At 37.7% G+C, this 14,143-nt stretch overlaps 1 protein-coding gene across 2 annotated transcripts in view; it reads right to left on the reverse strand.

The window, feature by feature from the left end:
- The window catches only part of SNX2 (sorting nexin 2), a 62,507-nt gene that overhangs the window by 29,414 nt on the left and 18,950 nt on the right, over window positions 1-14,143 (reverse strand). For both annotated transcript variants that reach the window (XM_086410669.1, XM_086410668.1), the window contains exon 2: window positions 3,485-3,602. In XM_086410669.1, coding sequence (XP_086266795.1) covers window positions 3,485-3,602 — 118 coding nt within the window. The remainder of the gene's footprint in view (window positions 1-3,484; window positions 3,603-14,143) is intronic.

Genomic DNA, 14,143 nt, shown 5'->3' on the forward strand with positions numbered 1-14,143 from the left:
TTCTTTTATACACAAACACAAACTTTATAGTGGAAAGCTGCTCAGAACTATCCCAAATGGGATTAAAAATCCGTTATGGGAAGTCCACAAAGTTAGTAATCTAAAGCAATTAACTGCTAAAGATTACTGGATATTAGCTGAATACACAAATATACACAAAGAAATAGGTGTTTAGGTTTGCATTTAAAGTACTTGTTCACTTGAAAAATCTAAAACTAAATATATTTATAAACAAAACAAATCAATAAACTGAGTGTCTAAAAGCTATGTAACATTGTGCTAAATGCAATGAAGAAACACAAAAAGATGTAAAGTACCATACCTGCCCTCAGGGAGTTTATAATCTAGTCAGGAAAATAAGACACAAGCATGTGGAATGTTAAATAATAAAAGACAAATAACAGCCAAGAGAACAATATAAAGAGCATAACAAAACATTTACCTGCTATATGAACTATAGAACAAACCATAATTTGAGTTGAGATGGGAGAGAATAAGCTAGGCTGAGGAAAATAGGGAATATTTTATGAAACTGAACTGAAAAGATCTGAATGGATTTAGAGAAAAAAATGAGGGAAGCATTCCACAAAAGTGAAACACAGTTGACCCTTGAACAACATGGGGGTTAGGGCCACCAACCCTCTACACAGTCAAAACTCTGAGTATAACTTATATCCGGGCCTTCCATATACATGGCTCCTCTGTTTTAGAGGTTCCACATTCTTGGATTCAATCAACCTCCGATTAAGGTGTACTGTAGTATTTATTAATTTTTAAAAATGCGTATTAGTGGACCTGAGCATTTCAAATCCATATTGTTCAGGAATCAGTCATAACTGAGTAAGTTAAAAGCAAAGCCAGAAAAGTAAAATTTATAATCAGTGGCCAAAATAATAACCACAGTTCTGCTGGTTTATAGAACTGATACCAAGAAAAGGCAGGCAGGACTAGATCAGTGAATGAAACACGACTAGATCAGTGATTTCTAACCTGAGGTTCTTAGATTATACAAAGTTTGAGAAAGTAGTAACAACAGACAGTAAGCCATTTTAATACCTCAAAAAGTATATCAGTAATAACATGTTATTTACTTGAAGCAATAAGATACCTCTTGAATTTCTGAGGTATTAAAAATGTCTACTTTGAATTAAAGAGGTACAAACTACTATGCATAAAATAAATAATCTACAAGGATATATTGTACATCACAGAGATTACAGCCAACGTTTTAAAACTATAAGTGGAGTATAAACTTGAAAAACTGTAAATCACTATATTGTACACCTGAAACTTACGATACTATGTATCAACTATACCTCAATAAAAAAATAAGTCAAAGTTTTTCTTTTTATACAGAAAAAAGTCCCATATATACTAAGTATAAAGATTAACATTTCCTTGAGAGAGACACTTTGAAGGTAAGTGTAAATTGATTATGTCAATGTCAGCTAAGTAACAGTTCACTCATACCACAGACACCAGAGAATTTTTCAAACAAAGGAATACTTGTTAAACTTTGGATTTGGTATAATCTGCTGAAAAGAGTAAGTGAAATATACTAACTACCCTGGCAGAACCAAGTTCTAAAAGTCTAGGACAATTTCAACACTGGCAACTTGTTCACTCTCACTTACTCCTCTAGGACAGTTTCCTACAATGTGTTCAGTGAAGCTTAGCGCAGGATGGTACTGATGGTGGAAAGGGGCTCTCTAGTTACCCATGTTTGGTGAACATTCTGTAAGTAAGCTAGTAACAGTAACAAAGTCATGCTTGAACTTTTTCTGACGCCACTTCTGACATAATAATAGTATTTGAGATGCTACCCAAAGTATACTGGCATATACACCAATTACAATCTAATCTCATAATGGTTTTAAAATCAGAATGGCTAAGTCACTAGACCAATACCTATAGTTTCTTCTCTTATACAGGTCTTAGGAAACCTAATGATGTCATTATGAAATGTAGCTGAGTTTAAGATAAAAGATAAAGCATAAAAAGTGTCTGCAGATAACAAAAGCAGATGGATATTTTTATTGCTTCATCTCTGTTTCTCCTTAAAAACAAAAACACTGACACTGACCATGGATCAATCACTATGTTTAGTATACTCTGCACTAGGTACACTAACACAAAAAAGATTTTTCCAGTTGAGCCTCGTGGGCAAATATTACTGCACAGCCCTGACGTGGCAAACTGTTTGATCAGCAGGGCACACTGTAAACAAGAAAACCATCTTTCCTAGGCAGAGATACAGAGTTCTGCTTTAGAGTTTCAGCACACTCATTAACATAGAATTCTGAGACTTAGAGACTCTTCAATACAATGGATAATCCAAGTGTTCTATTTATGACCCTCTACTATTAGAGGAATAACCACAATTTTAGATTAGCAGCTACTTTTGTCATCTTTCAGATTAAAACATAAATGCCATGAAGAAACTTCTAAGGATCTCCTAGGAAAAAGTCAAGGAAAGAAAAGAAAAAGGAGTATTACAATTTTGGTTAACTGTCATACTCTAAGTTGTTAGGTAGCTACAGAAAAGGGGAGGGGGTGGCTGGGTAAATGATTGTCTTCACATTTTAATTTTCTGACACGAATTCATAAAATACATGAATTCATCTGCAGTGAAAACTTTTCACACATTAAACAGGAAATTATATGGACCTCTGTCATAGAGGACTGTATTTTTAAATATACTTATATTAAAAAAATACAGGATGGTTTCAATATTCAGCCACTATAAAAGCTGAGGGAGGATACATTATCAAGTTTACATTATCAAGTTTTAACTCAAAGAAAGCCAGTTTAGGTAAACTAAGCTCTCAAACACACAAAGACTTACTATTGCAATTATTTGTGCCATTAATTCTAAGGCAGATGCTGCTTTTTAATAGCCAAACATTAATTTGAATTTAAATTTTAATCTTAAAGCAGGTAATTGTTTTGAAGAGGGTCCAATTTTTTAAAGGTAGAAAGCCTGCCCCCATATCAAAAATAAATTCCTGAAGCATCAATTTATTCACTTAAAATTGAATCAAAATGGAACCCATGGTAAATACTAAAACATTTTTAAAACAGATTTCAAATATATATAGATTATGAATAAAGTAATTCTTAAGTTCAGAGTTTAATTTTGCTTTGTGAAAAATTGTAAGTAAGAAAGAATATAATCATTGCTATTTCTCAAAGTCTGAATGCCACAACCATTAGTTTGTGTCCAAGTACTGCTCGAAATAATCAAATTATTCATGTGACTTACTTCCAAACGCTTAAAACCAGAAAGGATCACATTCATGCTTCTCACAACAGTCTTTATTTTTCACAAAGCAAAGTAACTAAAATTTCCTATCCTCCTAAGTCGTTAACAAGAAAAGCCATCAATAGTACTTCACAGAAAATGTTAGTTTTAAGAGAATATTTTGATAGGATATATGCTACAATTGACAATTACTTAAAGAAAAATAAAGCTATTTACAATTACCTGCAAAAAGATCTTCTCTGTCATCATCTAGCGCAACTTCTGCAGGTTTTGGACCATTGGAGTTTGTACTAATATCTTCTGCAAGAAAGCTAGCTGGATCCGGAGATGATGGACTTGACTGTTAAAAAAATAATTGATAATGGATTGCCATGTTTGTCTGTTATAATTATGTCTCCAGGTACTACAGAAATAGAACATTCTCCTGATAAGCAGAGAAAAAGAATAAGAACATCTATTTACAGTTCCTCCTCTGAGGGTAAGAAATAACCAAAAACACACTTTCACTCACCTCCTTTCTTAACAAGAAGTCACTTAAGATTTAAAACAGAAAATCTTTTCCAGTCACCCAGTTAGCTATACTAATCTGTCAAGTTTAGTTATAATTAACAAAAACAAATTTTAATGTTTTATACAGTATATATCATATAATAGTAAAAATCAGACCTTGCAAATATGTTGCATGAATAAGAAGTTCAAATTAATACTTTAAGAAAAAGGTTTAGCAGTAGTTGACTTAAGACTACAATTATTCTAAAATTTCTGTATTTTCAAACTAAAAAATTCCCAATTATTTACATTTCAACTAAGCTAAAGGAATATTTTTATATTTCTGAAAGTACAAAAATCAGCAAAATGGAATCAACACTGTAAAGCTTTTAGATTTATCAGTTTCCTTATAATGTTTAAAACCAGTACTTAAAAAAAATACGTAACATAAAAAGGAAGCTGTATATAGCAGAAGTGCACAGCTATATATTTTCAAAACCCAACACACCTGTGTAGTCAGCACCCAGATCAAGAAAGAGAACATTATCAAATCGAAAAGCTCCACTCGTGCTCCCCCCCATTCTTTACCCTCTCCCAACCTAGGCTTCCACCAACAAGGATTCGTTTTTCCTGTTTTTGCTCTTCACAGAACTAGAATCATCCAAAACACATTTTTTGTTTTGTTTTGTTTTTCTGATCTTAATGCTCTGTATACAAGACTCTTATATTGTCGCATGTAATAATAGAACACTCATCTTTGTTGATGTAAATATTCCACTGTGTAAATACACCACAACTGATCCATTCTGCTGCTGATGAGCACCTAGGTTTTCAAATTTCATTACCAGTTTTTTACCACTACCAGCAGTGCTGTATGAACTGTCCAGCACATGTATCTTTTAGCAAACAGTGAACAAATTTCTGTTCGTTATGTACCTAGGAGTGGAATACCTGAATCACAGGATAGGTAAATGTTCTGCTTTAGAAGATATCGCTAAAAATCTTCTAAAGCAGTTATATAATTTACACTCCGCCCAGTAATATAGGACTTCCCTGTAGCTCAACGGTAAAGGATCTGCCTGCAATGCAGGAGACCAGGGTTCGATCCCTGGGTCAGAAGATCCTCTGGAGAAGGGAATGGCAATGCACTCCAGTATTCCAGCCTGTAGAATCCAATGGACAGAGAAACCCGGAGGGCTACAGTCCATGGGGTTAGAGTTGGACACGACCGTGTGACTAATACACACACACCAGTAATATACAGAGCTTCCAGCTGCTTTATATCCTGTCAACACTTAAATATATTTCATGTTTTCACTTAAGCTATTATGGAGAGTATAAAGTGCACATTACTGTGATCTGAATTGGCATTTTCCTGATGAGTAACGATGGCGAGCAGTTTTTCATATGTTTAACAGACATTTGGATATCTTCCTTTGTGAAGGGTCTCTTTAAGTATTTTCCCTATTTTTCTATTGTTGTTATTGATTTGTAGGAGTTCTTTACATAGTCTAGATAGAAGTTCTAGATATGTATCACATATGTATGGAGAATAAAATTTTCTCCCAGTTTGTACTGTTGCCTTTCCACTTACTTAATGGTACATATTAATGAATAAAGTTATTAATTCAGTTCAGTTCAGTCACTCAGTCATGTCTTTTGAAACCCCATGAATCGCAGCACGCCAGGCCTCCCTGTCCATCACCAACTCCTGGAGTCCACCCAAACCCATGTCCATTGAGTCGGTGATGCCATCCAGCCATCTCATCCTCTGTCGTCCCCTTCTCCTCCCGCCTTCAATCTTTTCCAGCATCAGGGTCTTTTCAAATGAGTCAGCTCTTCACATCAGGTGGCCAAAGCACTGGAGTTTCAGCTTCAACATCAGTCCTTCCGATGAACACCCAGGACTAATCTCCTTTAGGATGGACTGGTTGGACCTCCTTGCAGTCCAAGGGACTCTCAAGAGTCTTCTCCAACACCACAGTTCAAAAGCATCAATTCTTCAGTGTTCAGCTTTCTTTATAGTCCGACTCTCACATCCAGACATGACCACTGGAAAAACCATAGCCTTGACTAGATGGACCTTTGTTGACAAAGTAATATCTCTGCTTTTTAACATGCTGTCTAGGTTGGTCGTAACTTTCCTTCCAAGGAGAAAGCACCTTTTAATCTCATGGCTGCAATCACCACCTGCAGTGATTTTGGAGCCCCAAAAAATAAAGTCTGACACTGTTTCCACTGTTTCCCCATCTATTTGCCATGAAGTGATGGGACCAGATGCCATGATCTTAGTTTTCTGAATGTTGAGCTTTAAGCCAACTTTTTCACTCTCCTCTTTCGCTTTCATCAAGAGGCTCTTCAGTTCTTTTTCACTTTCTGGCATAAGTTATTAAGTAGTAAGGGTAAATTATCAATTTTACTTTAAGGCCATTTCTAATTAATAACATTTGTCTGATCAGTTTTTTGAGTAACGATCCCCTACGGCATAAGGACATTTCTTTACAGCTTTCAAAAACAGTTTAAATTCCTTATGGGAAAATTTTTTTTTTTCCCCTTATGGGAAAATTTTAAAAAGCAATTTTCTTTTCTCTCAGGAGCTCATTACTACATCTCCAAACTCTCACAAAGGTAGGCGTCAACTCACTTTAGCATGTTTTTCTTGAAGGAACTTAAAAACAAATTAGCTTTTCCTATAAGCTTTTTCCAGAAGATGTTCCTGACAACCCTCTAATTGAGTATGGTTGAGTGGTATATATGCTTCCAATGCATATCTGTTTCTTTTGTCATAATTTCTCTATTACCATTATTATCTATTTATAGACTAACAACTCTGTATGGAAAGAAGAATGTCTTATTTTATTTCTTTTTACCAGGTTCCTGGCAGCGAACACTCAATGACTATCTGTTAACTCAACTCTAAGAAAATAACTATGAATGTGTGTAAGAAATGGCAGTAAGTCTGTCAACCAGACTGTCTACAATAAAGTTTGAAATGCCTTTAAGTATATATACATAAAAATAGCAGAGTGGCTCCAACACCCATTCACAGAAGAGGAATTGCTGCAATTTGAGGAATAGCTAAAAAAACATCTACCCCGAACATTACATTTAAAGAAAAACTAAGGGCTTTCTCACTAAGAGCAAGAACAAGGTAAGGATGTCTGCTGTCATTACTGCTTGTCAACATAACGCTGCAAGTCCAAGCTAATGCAGTAAAGATAAAAAAGGAAATAAAATCCAGAAGAACTGACAAAGGCTTCCAGAACTAATAAACAATTATAGCAAGGTTGCAGGATACAACGTTAACCTACAGAAGCTAATTACTTCTATATACCATCAACAAATAGAATTTGAAATTTAAAAAGAAAAAAATACCATTTACATCAGCACCCAAAACAACTAAACACTTAGGAAGAAATCTAACAAAATATGCACAAAATCCCTATGAGGAAAACTAAACAATTCTAATGAACAAAATTAAAGAACTAAATAAATGGAGAGATATTCCATATTCATGAATAGGAAGACTCAATACTGTCAAGATGTCCATTCTTCCTGACTTTGAACCACAGGTTCAATGCAATACCAATCAAAATTCCAGCAAGCTATTTTGTGGGTATCGACAGAATGATGACAAAGTTTACACGAGAAGCACAAAACCCAGAAGAGACAGTACATTACTGAACGAGAAGAACACAGTGGGAGGACTGCAGCTCCTGACCTCAAGACTCACCATGAGGCCACAGGAACTGACACAGCATGGGACAGGTAAAAGAGCAAACAGACCAGTGGGACAGACAGAGAACCTAGAGATAGATTCACTCACTATCAGCAAGTCCTTCACGGATGGCAGTCTTGTGGCCAAGGGGCTTGCGTAACTCAATGAAGCCATGAGCCATGCCATGCAGGGCCACCCAAGAAGGACAGGTCATGGTGGAGAGCTCTGACAAAACATGGTCCACTGGAGGAGGGAATGGCAAACCATTCCATTATTACTGCCTTGAGAACTCTGTGGACATTATGAAAAGTCAAAAAGATATGACACTGGAAGATGAGCCCTTCGGGTCAGAGGGTGTCATATGCTACTGGGGAAGAGTGGAGAAATAGCTCCAAAAAGAAGGAAGAGGCTGGGCCAAAGTGGAAACAACACTCAGTTGTGGGTGTATCTGGTGTTGAGAGGTAAGTCTGATGCTGTAAAGAAGAATAAAGTATAGGACCTGGAATGTTAGGTACATGAATTAAGGTGAACTAGACATGGTCAAGCATGAGATGGTAAGAGTAAACACTGACAACTTAGAAACCAGTGAACTAAAATGGATGGGAATGGGTGAATTTAATTCAGATGACCATCAGGTTTACTTCGGTGGGCAAGAATTCCTCAGAAGACATGGAGTAGCCCTCATTATCAACAAGAGTCTGAAACGCAGTTGGGTACAATCTCAACGACAGAATGATCTCAGTTTGTTTCCAAGGGAAATCACTGAACATCACAGTAATTCAAGTCTATGTCCCAACCACTAATGCTGAAGAAGCTGAAGTTGAACAGTTCTATAAAGACCTACAAGACCTTTTAGAATTAACACCAAAAAGAGATACTTTTTTCATCATATGGGGATTGGAACACAAAAGTAGGAAGTCAAGAGATACCTGGAGTTAAGAGGCAAGTTTGGCCTTGAAAATGAAGCTGGGCAAAGGCTAACAGAATTTTGTCAAGAGAGCACACCTGTCATAGCAAACGCCCTCTTCCAAAAACAGAAGTGACAACTCTAGACAAGGACATCACCAGAGGGTCAATACTGAAATCAGTCTGATTATATTCTTTGCAGCTGAAGATGGAGACGCTCTCTACAGTCAGCAAAAACAAGACCTGGAGCTGACTGTGACTCAGATCATGAGTTCCATATGGCAAAATTCAGACTTATTAAGAAAGTAGGGAAAACCACTAAGCAGTTTAGGTATAATCTTAATTAACCCCTTCTGACTGTACAGTGGAGGTAACGAATAATTCAAGGGATTAGATCTGATACACAGAGTGCCTGAAAAACTATGGATGGAGGTCAGTAATTACACAGAAAGTGGTGACCAAAAACCAGCCTGAAGAAAAAGAAATTCAAGAAGGCAAAGTGGTTGTCTAAGGAGACGATACAAATAGCAAAGGAAAGAAGAGAAGTGAAAGGCAAGGGAGAAAGGGAAAGATATAACCAACTGAATGCAGAGTTCCACAGAACAGCAAGGAGAGGTAAGAAAGCCTTTTTAAGAGAACAATGCAAAGTAATAGAGGAAAACAACAGAGATCTCTTGAAGAAAATTGGAGATATCAAGCGAACATTTCATGCAAGGATGGGTAGGATAAAGGACAGAAATGGTAAGGACCTAACAGAAGCAGAAGAGATTAAGAAGACATGGCAAGAATACACAGAAGAACTATACAAAAAAAGTCTTAATGACCCAGATAACCACAATGGTGTGGTCACTCACGGAGGGCCAGACCTCCTGGAGTATGAAGTCAAGTGGGCCTTAGGAAGCATTCAGTTCAGTTCAGTTGCTTAGTTGTGTACGACTTTTTTGCATCCCCATGGACTGCAGCACGTCAGGCTTCCTTATCTATTACCAACTCCCAGAGCTTACTTACACTCATCTCCATTGAGTTGGTGATGCCATCCAACCATGTCATCCTCTGTCGTTCCTTCTCCTCCTGCCATCAATCTTTCCCACCATCAGGGTCTTTTCAAATGAGTCAGTTCTTCACATCAGGTGGCCAAAGTATTGGAATTTCAGCTTCAGCATGGGTCCTTCCAATGAACATTTAGGACTGATTTCCTCTAGCATGAACTGGTTGGATCTCCTTGTAGTCCAAGGGACTCTCAAGAGTCTTCTCCAACACCACAATTCAAAAGCATCAATTCTTCAGTGCTCAGCTTTCTTCACAGTCCAATTCTCACATCCATACATGACTACTGGAAAAAACAGAGCTGACTAGATGGACCTTTGCTGGCAAAGTAATGTCTCTGTTTTTTAATATGCTATCTAGGTTGGTCATAACTGTTCTTCCAAGGAGCAAGCGTCTTTAATTTCATGGCTGCAATCACCATCTGCAGTGATTTTGGAGCCCCCAAAAATGAAGTCTGTCACTATTTCCATTATTTTCCCATCTATTTGCCATGAAGTGATGGGACCAGAGGCCATGATCTTAGTTTTCTGAATGTTGAGCTTTTAGCCAACTCTTTCACTTTCATCAAGAGGCTCTTTGGTTCTTCGCTTTCTGCCATATATGAGGCTATCGATATTTCTCCTCGCAATCTTTATTTCAGCTTGTGATTCAACCACCAGCATTTCTCATGATGTACTCTGCATGTAAGTTGAATAAGCAGGGTGACAATATATAGCCTTGACGTACTCCTTTCCTCATTTGGAATCAGTCTGTTATTCCATGTCCAGTTCTAACTGTTGCTTCTTGACCTGCATACAGATTTATCAGAAGGCAGGTCAGGTGGTCTGGTATTCCCATCTCTTCAAGAATTTTCAATTTATTGTGATCCACACAGTCAAAGGCTTTGGCATAGTCAATAAAGTAAAAATAGAAGTTTTTCTTCAACTCTCTTGCTTTTTCAATGATCCAACAGATGTTGGCAATTTGATCTCTGGTTCCTCTGCCTTTTCTAAAACCAGCTTGAAAATCTGAAGTTCACAATTCACGTATTGTTGAAGACTGGCTTGGAGAATTTTGAGCATTACTTTGCTAGTGTGTGAGATGAGTACAATTGTGTGGTAGTTTGAGCATTCTTTGGCACTGCCTTTCTTTGGGGTGAGAATGAAAACTGACCTTTTCCAGTCCTGTGGCCACTGCTGAGTTTTCCAGATTTGCTAGCATATTGAGTGCAGCACTTTCACAGCATCATCTTTTAGGATTTGAAATAGTTCAACTGGAATTCCATCACCTCCACTAGCTTTGTTCATAGTGATGCTTCCTAAGGCCCACTTGACTTCACATTCCAGGATGTCTGGCTTAGGTGAGTGATCACACCATCATGGTTATCTGGGTCCTGAAGATCTTTTTTTGTACAGTTTTCCTGTGTATTCTTGCCACCTCTTCTTAATATCTTCTGCTTCTGTTAGGTCCATACCATTTCTGTCCTTTATTGAGCCCATCTTTCCATGAAATGTTCCCTTCATATCTCTAATTTTCTTGAAGAGATCTCTAGTCTTTCCCATTCTGTTGTTTTCCTCTATTTCTCTGCACTGATCACTGAAGAAGGCTTTCTTATCTCTCCTTGATACTCTTTGGAAATGGGAATATCTTTCCTTTCCTCCTTTGTCTTTAGCTTCTCTTCTTTTCTCGAGAAGAAAAGCTGTTGTCTGAAGGCCTCCTCAGACAACAATTTTGCCGTTTTGCATTTCTTTTTCTTGGGGATGGTCTTGATCACTGCCTTCTGTACAATGTCACAAACCTCTGTCCATAGTTCTTCACGCACTCTATCTATCAGATCTAATCCCCAGAATGTGTTTGTCACTTCCACTGTATAATTGTAGGGGATTTGATTTAAGTCATACCTGAATGGTCTAGTGGTTTTCCCTACTTTCTTCAATTTAAGTCTGAATTTGGCAATAAGGAGTTCATGGTCTGAGCCACAGTCAGCTCCCAGTCTTGTTTTTGCTGACTGTATAGAGCTTTTCCATCTTTGGCTGCAAAGAATGTAATCAATCTGATTACAGTATTGACCATCTGTGATGTCCGTGTATGGAATCTTCTCTTGTATTGTTGGAAGAGGGTGTTTGCTATGACCAGTGTGTTCTCTTGGCAAAATTATATTAGTCTTTGCCCTGCTTCATTCTGTACTCCAAGGCCAAATCTGCCTGTGACTCCAGGTATCTCTTGACTTCCTACTTTTGCATTCCAGTCCCCTATAATGAAAAGGACATCTTTTTTGAGTATTAGTTCTAGAAGGTCTTATAGGTCTTCATAGAACTGTTCAATTTTAGCTTCTTCAGCATACTGGTTGGGGCACAGATTTGGATTACTGTGATATTGAATGCAAGCATTACTATCAAAGTTAGTGGAGGTGATGGAATTCCAACTGAGCTACTTAAAATCCTGAAGGATAATGCCGTTAAAGTGCTACACTCCATATGCCAGTAAATTTGGAAAAGAAAGCAGTGGCTACAGGACTGGAAAAAGTCAGTTTTCATTTCAATCTCAAAGAAGATCAATGTCAAAGAATTTTCAAATTATCACCCAATTGGGCTCATTTTTCACATGCTAGCAAGGTAACGCTCATAATCCTTCAAGCTAGGCTTCAGCATTACTTGAACCAAGAAATTCCAGATGTACAAGCTGGATTTAGAAAGGCAGAGGAACCAGATATCAAATTACCAGCATTCGTTGTTATCACAGAGAAAGCATGGGAATTCCAGAAGAACATCTACTTCCACTTCATTGACTATGCCAAAGTGTTTGACTGTGTGGATCACAACAAACTGTGGAAAATTCTTAAAGAAACAGGAATACCAGACCACCCTAACTGTCACCTGAGAAGCCTGTATTCGAGTCAAGGAGCAACAGTTAGAACTAAACATGGAACAACATTGACATTGACACTGAAGTCGCTCAGTCGTGTCTGACTCTCTGCAATCCCATGGGCTGTAGCCTACCAGGCTTCTCCGTCTAAGGAATTTTCCAGGCAAGAGTACTAGAATGGGTTGCCATTTCCTTCTCCAGGAGATCTTCCCGACCCAGCGATCGAACCAGGTCTCAGACGCTTTACTGTCTGAGCCACCGATTAGTTCAAAATTGGAAAAGGACTGCATCAAGGCTGTATATTGTCACCCCGCTAATTTAACTTATATGCAGAGTACATTATGTGAAATGCTGGGCTGGGTGAATCACAAGCTGGAATCAAAATTGATAGGAGAAATATCAACAACCATCACTCTTGGCAGAGAGCGAAAAGAAACTAAAGAGCCTCTGGAAGAGGGTTAAAGAGAAGAGTGAAAAGGCTGGCTTAAAACTCAACATGTAAAAAACTAAGATCATTGTGTTTGGTCCCATCACTTCATGGCAAATAGAAAGGGAAAAAGTGGAAACAGTGACAGAGTTTACTTTCTCAGGCTCCAAAATCACTGCAGATGGTGACTGCAGCCAAGAAGTTAAAAGACACTTGCTCCTTGGAAGGAAAGCTATGATACATATAGACAGCATATTAAAAAGCAGAGACATCACTTTGCTGACAAAGGTCCTCATAGTCAATGCTATGGTTTTTCCAGTAGTAATGTACAGATGTGAGAGCTGGACAATAAATAATGCTGAGCGTCAAACAATTGATATTTCTGAGTTACGATGTTGAAGAAGACTCTTGAGAGTCCTTTGGATTTCAAGGAGATCAAATCAATCAATTCTAAAGGAAATCAACCCTGATCATATACTGAAAGGACTAATGGTGATTCGACTCATTAGAAAAGACCCTGATGCTGGGAAAGACTGAGGGTAGGCAGAGAAGGGGGCAAGAGAGCATGAGATGGTTGGATGGCATTGCCAACTCAATGGACGGGAGTCTGAACAAACTCTGGAAGATAGTGAAGAACACAGAAGCGTGGCATGTTGCAGTCCATGGGACTGCAGAGTCAGGCATGACTTAGTGACTGAAAAACAACAGAACAGCCAAATGATTCTCAACAAATGAGCAAAGGCAACATAATGTGGAAAAATTAGTCTCTTCAACAAACTGCTGCAACAACTGAAAATCTACATGTAAGAAAAGCATCTAGAAACAGAACTTACAGCATTCACAAAAATCAACTCAAAATGGATCATTGACCTAAAGATAGAGCACTAAAGTATAAAGTGTCTCGAAGATAACTCAAGAGGAAATCTAGATGACCTCATGTTTCATAGTAAGTTTTTAGATATAACAGAGGCACAATCCATGAAAAAAACATTTGATAAAGCAGACTTCACCAAAATTAAAATAAAAACTACTCTGCAAAGGACAATGTCAAGAAAATGGAAAAACAAGCTGCAGACTGGGAGAAAATATTTTCAAAAGACACAGCTGATAAAGCTTTATTATGCAAAGCATACAAAGAACTCTTAAAACTCAACAATTAGAAAATGAACAACCCAATTTAATAAAAGGCCAAAGACCGTAACAGATACTTCACCAAAGATAAACATATGGCAGATAACCGTAAGAAAAGATGTCCCACATCATATGTTATCAGAGAAATGCAAACTGAAACAACTGTGAGACACACTACACCTCACAGTGGAGTCACTCCAGACACCTATTAAAGTGATCAAAATTTCGAACACTGATACCACCAAATGCTGATGAGGATGTGAAGCAAGAGGAACTCTCATTCACTGCTGGTGGGAATGCAAAGTGGTACAACCACTAT

This window comes from Bos grunniens, chromosome 7 (assembly GCF_055505025.1).
Source record: "Bos grunniens cultivar Pamir isolate PY7600 chromosome 7, Bosgru_T2T1.0, whole genome shotgun sequence".
NCBI classification, from domain to species: domain Eukaryota; kingdom Metazoa; phylum Chordata; class Mammalia; order Artiodactyla; family Bovidae; genus Bos; species Bos grunniens.